The sequence below is a fragment of the Apteryx mantelli genome, chromosome 17 (assembly GCF_036417845.1).
Source record: "Apteryx mantelli isolate bAptMan1 chromosome 17, bAptMan1.hap1, whole genome shotgun sequence".
Taxonomy (NCBI): Eukaryota; Metazoa; Chordata; class Aves; order Apterygiformes; family Apterygidae; genus Apteryx; species Apteryx mantelli.
Genome location: NC_089994.1, coordinates 7,418,184 through 7,426,957, shown reverse-complemented (window position 1 = coordinate 7,426,957; position 8,774 = coordinate 7,418,184). Strand labels below are relative to the sequence as shown.

At 43.0% G+C, this 8,774-nt stretch overlaps 1 protein-coding gene across 1 annotated transcript; it reads right to left on the bottom strand.

The window, feature by feature from the left end:
- Positions 1-873: 873 nt before the first annotated feature.
- DRG1 (developmentally regulated GTP binding protein 1) lies at positions 874-5,998 on the bottom strand. The gene is made up of 9 exons (XM_067307198.1): positions 5,891-5,998; positions 5,629-5,752; positions 4,926-5,101; positions 4,603-4,672; positions 3,850-4,019; positions 2,986-3,116; positions 2,596-2,763; positions 1,478-1,600; positions 874-991 (listed from the first exon to the last, which is right to left on the bottom strand). Exons 1-9 carry the CDS (start codon positions 5,930-5,932, stop codon positions 892-894), a joined length of 1,104 nt encoding a protein of 367 aa, XP_067163299.1. The 5' UTR covers positions 5,933-5,998; the 3' UTR covers positions 874-891.
- Between the last annotated feature and the right edge of the window lie 2,776 nt (positions 5,999-8,774).

Here is an 8,774-nt window from a genome sequence, read left to right as displayed (position 1 = left end):
AAGCTTTGTTTACCATGCTCACTGTCACATACTGCTTCTGTTGCAGTGATTTAATGCTGAAATTAGTGTCTGAAATAGCTTAGGTACCACTCCTGAAATTGGAGGAGGCATCTGATACAAAACAGCCCTACTTCCTTTTTCTAGGAGGACAAATGCTAGAGGCTAATGAATCTGATATTGCTTTAACTTGAGCAGAAAGCTCAACTCTACTCACTTCTCAGAACAGTAACACTGCTGCTTTAAGAGCAGCTTGCTTTTCCTGAGCAACTAAGTTCAGAGAAGTCAGATAAGCAGGAAATTCTTTTAAGAAAGCTTTGTGGCTAGAAGTTTTTAACACAGCACAACACAGGCATCTAGTTTACCTTCCACAGTATACACAAAGTTACTACTCATAACAAGCAGAACCTAGCATCTTTTCCACAACTGCAGAACTATTAATAGCCTTTATGTATTCACACAGGAACATCTCAGACTAAGGCAGAGAGGACTAGTTCCACAAGAACTGTCTTATAAGATATTGTTCCCTGGCCTCTGCTTTTCATTTTTAGTTCTAAATTAAAACTAAGTAATTCCAGATGTGTGAACTCTTTCAAATTTGAAAAAAGGCACATACACATGCAGCAGAAAATCATCATGGGCATTAAAGCTTCCTTATAGCATTTTGCCCTTGTGAAAGTTGTTTAACATGAGTTTCTCATCTGTAAGTTCTGCCAGAATGGGATACTACAGTACAAGTTGGCCAGAAACATCACTTTTTCCATGCAGTAAGTTACTACCATAAAAAGCAATATCCCCTTGCTACAGGTTTGATTGATTGATAAAAGTGGCCTGTTCTTTGCCACTTACAATTTGATGAAGTCAGGCACAGTGGCAAACAGTGTGAGAACAACTTTATTTCTTCACAATCTGAATGACATCCTCATCCTCAAGAGTGTGGTCTTTGCCAACCTTCTGAGGGTTGTGTTTAACAGATGAACCCCAGACCAGTGCACTGAAAGGGGAGGAAAAAGAAAAATCGGTTAAAGGCACAGAATGTAATAAGCAGACAGCAGAGCAACAGCTATTTCTGTCACAAACCTAATACAGAAAGAAATGCTTAAGAGCTATTTTTGTTCTTCTACAAGTACCTGGATGAGTGGTCTGTGTGAACTAGAGTACAAACAGATCAAAATGAAGTATGAAGTCATTCAAAAATACTTGTATATATAGGACATGGCCCATAATACTGTACCCAATGCTACTTTGAAGTTTAAAAGAAAAACATTTTTTCCATGGAGAAAATTGGGCCAGTAAAGAGCACAGAAACATTAAATATAATAATTTAAGTATCAAGTTCAAATTTTCATGGGGAGATTTTTTCTATTCAACATCAAAATTGAATCCTGTTTTCCCTTCTAGCTTACAGGAGAGTGAGAATGTACCAACAGGTGGATTATTTCCTATACTCTAGAAAGGATTCTTTTACAATAGTACTTACTATTTAAAGTCTTTAATGAGATTTTTGTGGATCTTCATGCAAAAATCCTCTACTGTAGTCTTGCAGTAAGGTAGTACTACAGGAGAGGTGTAGTCCGGAAGCTGCCCTTTAGGTTTTGTGTAGCTGTAACACAGATTGAGCAGTTGTCAATAATGGAACCCTCTGTTCCTTTTTAACCCACCATGAAATTTCATAGGTTATTTTCACTACCACACTAGTGCTTGTGCCAAGTTCCACTATTTCAGTGGTGACAACAGGTATCCTGTAAATTGTTTGCTGCTCTTAAGTTGAAAATACAGCTGGGTAGCCAATGGCTGCAACAGATTCTCCCTTGTAACTGCAAAGATTTATCCCTGGTAGACTTTCTGATGCTGCTTGAAAGAAAGGAAGAGGAAATAGGAGTAGTTGATTGAAAAGAGCAGCTACAGTTTTATAGTTCCAACTTGTGAAATTTTGAACTTGCCTACATAGGGGAAAAACTGACAAAATCTGTAGCCCTGATACCTAGAAATGCCAAATCTCCTTTATGGTATATTTTACATTATGCTGTTGCAAGAAGATATGTACAAATTTAAAAGATTATAATTACTGTATCATGAATATTAATAATTTCATTATTAATGCATTTGGATCCACTTATGGCTATGATGTAAACCTGTAATAGTTTATAGTAAAATATCTGAAATGCTAGCTGAAGAACTTAATTCAGTACTATTAAGAGAGCTGAATGCATAATGTCAATTGTGACAGAGTGAAAAGATGACTACCTCTGGAATTCACATCTTTGCACTAAATCTGACTAGGTATCCATTTTTTTGTTTTGTTTTGTTTTTATTTATTTATGGAGTTGGTGTCACAAGGTTCTCACTTAATCCCCCTATAAGAAGTTCAAAATGTAGTACTTGTGACTGCTAGGGAACTCTATCTCTCCATCACACAACCGATGAGCAGGATGATCTCAGATTACAGATTAAACATATTGCAATGGCAAAAGACATCAGCACTTGAAAGGCAGAGTTCTAAGAAAGTAGAAAACCATTGTACAAGAATCATCATTCACCCATTCTTGAGTCTCAGCCTTACATTTAACGCCACAGAAGGCGGCAATTGGGACTCACATTCGTACTAGCTTCAAGTAGTCCCAAATCTTCTCTAGCAAATCATCAAAGTTCCAGCGATGATGAGCAGATATTGGTACACAGTGGGGTACTTTGTAAATAATATCTAGTTCCTCAATGGAAATCTGGTCAATTTTATTCAGGACATAAATGCATGGGATGTAAACTCTGCAAAGAGAAGGAAAGAGTGATACAGCGGCCTAGCAGCAATACATTGCCACTTTCACTGAAAAAGAATAGCATCATTTTTGAAAAGGACAGTAGGGTGCTAAACAGCATTTGCTGATATCACATTACTACCTTAGCTTCTGTGGGAAGCAGACTTGAGAGGTGATTCTTTTCCTTGTAATATAAATTGCAAGTATGCCAAACCCAGGGTCCCAACAGTACCTGTTTCCTTCAACAACGTCAATTAGGTCATCAGCAGTGGCATCGCTGCGCAGCGTGACATCGGCATTGTGAATTTTATATTCTGCTAAGATGCTCTTCACTGTTTCAGTATCCAGCTCACTCTGAGGACACTGAACATACACATAGTATTAAGCAAGGAATGGTGGAGCCTACAGTCAAATCAGGTTTTACAATTAGTAGTGCTATCACCTACCAATCACTGTATATATGTTACTAGAAATAATAGCTGCACTGTAAGTTACTGGATTTGATTATGATTTTGCTATGGTTAGTTTGTAGAGAGGGAAAAAGATTTAAATCACAACAGCTTTACTTCAAATCAATACCATCAATGGCTGCAAACAGCTATCTCAAAAGTAAAGTTTCCAGTCATTTTGAGACTATGTTCAACAGAAACTTGCACATCTCCTAGTTCAGTACCAAGACAACTAAATGTTAGATACCTTGATCCCAGAGCAGAAATCTGAATTTTGGTGTCTGCCTATTTCCATGAGCGTTTAATGGAAAATGAAGAGCAGTCCAGGGTGCGGGGCCTGGAGCTCTGAGCTCTCTAGGAGAACGCCACTGCCATCTGGCTAGCATCAGGTTTTACATGCTTCCTTCTGGCCTTGCAACCTGTCACCGCTGCAAAGCAACCAAGCCTCAGATTTGTGGGGGGAGGTGGTTAGGCTCTTAGCGCAGGTGCTGCCTCCAAGGAAAGTAGCTGCTTACAGCACAGTGCAACAGTTCAACTTCAAAAGTCATAACAGAGGAATGGTCCCAAGTATACCATTCACTGCAAAAGCGTCTTTCTACAAACAATTTATTTTCTTTAACTCTGGTTAAAGAAAACTTCCAACTTACCGTGGCTGTAAGGTTAATGCCACCTTTATCCTTTTTTTTGAAGCCAATATTGGGGGGCTTACTATTCAGACGTATTCCAAATCCCTCCAGTTCATTCTCAATAATTTTCTTGTGCCCAAGGGGTTTCAGCACATCCAGAACAATTAGAATGAGGTTACAGGTTCGAGCAACTAAGAATCAGAAAAAGAAAACCACCCCTCAAAAAACTACACTCATGCACTGAGACAGAACAACACCAAAGATGGCTCAGTGGACTGACCAGAACATTAAACCCATGAAAACCAGTACTTTTCGTATTTTTTAATTTCAAAATAAGACTGAAGTTGTGATGTTGTTCAAGCATCACTGACAGACAGAGAGACTTTTACATGATATAAGGATCAGGCAGGCTGAAAAAAGCTTTTTTCCTGTCTATGTTCAGGTCCCAAAATGGTAACGGTAAACTTAGTAAAGAAATTAAGACAGCAGCCTTGTTTCATATGGGATCATATCTGCCTTTAAAATTAGTAACATACTTTCAGTGCAGTGTCAACACACAGCACAAACTCAGCAAATGCATAAAGCCATAACCGAAAACAGAGCAAACTGAAAATGGCTACTGCTTCACATCAGACAGCTCAATTCCAGCATACGATAAATCAATCTTTCCAAGACATCAGAAATAGTGATTCAATCATTCATTCCATAAGCTGTACTAACTTAACCAGTAATAGGATGTTGTCTGGTGCTTTCTCCAAGGCCTAATACACTCACCTGCAATGACTTGCCGTCCTCTGCCTTTCCCATCCTTGGCACCTTCTATTATTCCTGGGAGATCAAGAAGCTATTTTTCAGAGGAAAGAAAGTAACACATGAGAAAAATATTTCTCTTCAAGGAGAAAATAAACCCCATTTTCACCTTTCACTGCAAAGTGAAAAACGAGTTAAAATCAGCACCTCATGGAAACATCTCCAATACATTCTCCAGCATTTCTGTGTATTACTTATAACCTGCTAATGTCAAACCATACTATTCAGGCATAACATCATTACATCCACACATACCTCGTATCCTAATGGACACAAAAAGATCTCACCTGTATTTTTGCTCCTTTGTATCTAATGACTCCAGGTACAGTAGTCAGTGTAGTGAATTCATATGCTGCCACTTCAGAGTATACACCAGCAAGATTACTTAGAAGAGTAGATTTCCCCACTGATGGAAAACCCACAAACCCAATTCGGGCATCACCTGTCTTTGCAACATCAAAACCTGCAGATGAGGAGTAAAAAATAATCATTTAAAGGTGGACACTTTCTATCTTCTAAGATTCTGGAGAGCAGTCCCGCCACTACTTGTATTGTTGTCTGAAAGACAGGTAAGCTTCCTGGACAGCAGGGCAAGAGTGCGAACCACAGAGCTGAGAATCTATATCGTCTCGGAGCACCTTGCCTCGGTAAGGCGCTGGTGCGTGTGCCTGCTAACGAAGCGTAGCCTGCAGAGTTTCGCAGTGGGCTATACTCGACGTGGGTGTAGATGGAGCAGTCACTTTAAGCACTGCAGCTTGCACCATCTGCACCGTCTCGTTTAAAAACAGGAGGCTACTGCTGGATGTCCCTGCATTTACAACCCGCAAAACTTCTACCGGCGCGTTATCCTAGCCAAAGCGCACGAGCCCTTCCCTTTCCTTTCCAACGAGAAGCCGCCCCGAAGCCCCGGACAGGCCCACGGAGTCCGGCCCGGGGAGGAGGAGGAGGAGGAGGAGGAGGGAGGGAAGGAAGGGCAGCGAGACAACGCACCTTCGCCGGGGCCGCCGCCGCCGCCGCCCTTGGGGGTGATGAGCTCCCGGCGCAGCTTGGCCAGGCGCGCCTTCAGCAGCCCCAGGTGGTGAGCCGTGGCCTTGTTCTTCTGCGTGCGGGCCATCTGCAAGAGCGACCGCCGCACCGGTCACCGCCGCCCCCGCCGCCTGGCCCCGCCGCCGCCGCCTCAGACCGCGCCGCCCAGCGCTCCGCCACCGGCCCCCAAGCCGCCCGGCGCGAGGGGGGCGGCGGGCGCCGTTACCTCGGCCTCGATCTCCGCGATCTTCGCCAAGGTGCCGCTCATCTCGGCGCCGGGTCCGCGCGCGGCCGGGCGCCGCCGCCTCCCGCTGCTGCCGCCGCCGCCGCTCGGGCCGGGCCGTCGCCGCCGTGCGCAGGCGCGGCGCCACCTCTCGCGGGAGCGGCGGCAACGCTCGCGAGGAGCCGCGGGCGCGCGCGCCCCCCGCGGGCGGGAAAGAGCCCGCCGCCCGCGCCGCCCCGCAGCGCCCCCTGGGCGGGTGTGCGCGCGCGCGCGCGGGCTGAGGCCGCCGCGGGGCCGAGGAGGCGCGTGAGGCGGCGAGGCGGGCGCGTGAGGGGCGCTGCGGCACGAGGCGCCTGTGGGGGAGGGGCGGCCGCGGCGAGGCGAGGCGAGGCGCGAGGCCGCGTGTGAGGGGGCGGCGGGAGCCCGGCCGGCCGCTGCCCCGGCTGGGCGAAGGCGGGAGCCGCCTCCGCCCCTGCCTTCCCTTCTCGCAGCCCCGCTCCCGACCAGGTGCGTGGAGGTGCCGCTGCGCCCGCTGCCCCGCGCCTAGAGCCGCCTTCTTCAGCTGCAGCTCCCCAAAACCAGGGCTTTGGCACTGCGCTTCTATCTCGGCTCCTTGCGGTAGAGCGCAGGCCGTGCCACCTGCACCCCTAACGGGCTACTGGGTGCAGGAGCACTAAGTAGATCAAAGGGGGGGGGGGGGTTGTTTTTGCTTGTTTTAGGGCCTCTTCAAACTTTAAAGAGCCAAGTATTGCCAGCTTTTGACAGTATCCCAAGAAGCCAGCCAATACTGCTTGGAACAAGACATATTTTCACAACATAAGGAAATAAGTTAATAGATTTTCAGGATTTTAGGCTCTCCAGGTTTGTTTCCCTGTTTTTTTTTTTTTTTTTTTTTTGCTGAATAGCACTAGTTTCTACAAAGCTTTTTCCTCCAGGTCCAAAAACGTTTTCAGGAAGGCTCTTCTGTCTCAGTTTATTACAAAGTCCACTTTTATTTCAAATATCTAAATGTAAAACTCAGCATGTTTTTAAAGAATGACGTACTCTCCCAGGTCCGTGTTGTTGAAGTGTTTATAATGACGCTATCGCAGAACCACCTGCCATGTCTTCAGACAAAATTCAGAACATTGTAAGATTGTCAAACTTACTACTATTTCAGTAACAAAATTGTTACAGATCATTAAGCCTTCTTTAACTTCTATGGGGGGAAAAAAAGCAAGAACTAGCACAGTGGAAACCAAACTATTTGCTACCTCCTTCTGCCTCTTCATATCCCGTATCTGTTTGTCTCATCTTAAGAATCAAAAAGCTGTCTTTAATGTCATAAACTCTTTATAGTAGGAACTGTCATAAATACAAGCTTATACAGAGTCTACTAAAATAGAATTCCAAATAAAAAGGGATTACTATTCCTGGTAATGTTAGGTCAGCTAAGTTAGGTTAAATATAAATGCACCTATGACTGTGTATTTGTTCATGGTTTTCTAATTATTCCTTCTGAAAAATACCTGTTTTCAACACATGACATACCAGACTTGGTCCTGGTGTAAATGTTTTTCCTATTTACTTCAGATGGCGTTGGACTTGTTTATGCCTCAGCTGAATTCAGTTACATAAACACTCAGCATGTTTCTGGTTTCTTTTAGTGATAGCAAAAACACTGAGGAAAATGCAAACTCTACATGCTCAGTCAGGGTTTTAAGACCACCTCTGTTTTTGCAGCAGATGTTGGCTAACTTCAGAACCTGTTGCTAGCAACAGTAATAGGTGTTCTTACAAACTAACTTTAAAACCCATATACTACGTCGAACTAAAAAATCCCTTTCCGGATTTGGGCTGAAGGAACAAAGAAGCCAATAAAATAAACAGTTCACAGTTTTAAAGTTGCTGGGTGGGTTTGGTTTTTATTTTTTTCTGGTTTAGGTACTCATAGTCTTCCTACCTCACAATTCTCAGTATAGTTTAAATTCTTTTTTCCAGAAAGTTACTAAAGCAAAGATCTTCTAAGAACTTTTTTTCAGTGTTGCATATTGTCCTTAATGACCTGAAGGAAATCAGAGTTTAATAAACAGAGATAATTTGCCCAAGCTTTCCCCAACCAGATGAATGCTTTCTAATTGGATAGAGTATTTTGAGCAGTCAGTATTAGCTTTTAACAGCACCCTCTTTTAAGCTTCAGAAAGGCTTATTCAAAATAGATTGAATCCAGGCTGTGAACAGAGTATAATTATTTTCCTTTACTGTGACAACTGTCTAACAGGAGAACATATTTGATTTTTTTAATAAGGTGTTTTATATTATGTGGCACTTGGCAAATGGAGTGGTTATGAATATGGGAAGTTAGCTGTGACAATGGGGAAAGTGGCTGAATGATGGGTAGTTGGGAATGGATAAATGAAATCCTTTGAGGACAGCAGTCAGATCTGGAAAATGGAGTGGAAATGATCAAAGTTTAAAAAATAAATAAATAAAAGCCCACACAACAGTTGTAGGAGGAAAAAATCAGGGGAAAATATTCATAGAAAATTGGATATAATATCAGAAAAGGAAAAAAACCCCAATGGAACCTGAAAGAAAATGAAAGGAGCTGCAAGAGACTGAGATCTACTCGAAAGGTTAATTGAGCTTATAGTGGGTGTTGATGGAAGATAGAGTATGAGAACTGCCATTTTTTTCTTAAAATGTATATGTATTTTTTCAATTAAGAGAAGTACATTTAGGAAATCTTGATGAAGTGAAAGAGAGGATATATTTTCAAAAGCTGCAAATTGTATAATTGTGCAGTCAGTCTCTTATGTGGCCTACTAGTTATGTTTTACAACACAATGTAATGATTCAAGTTGGGAGTGAAAAAAAGCAAAGTAACAAGTAGTCTCATGAATTACTA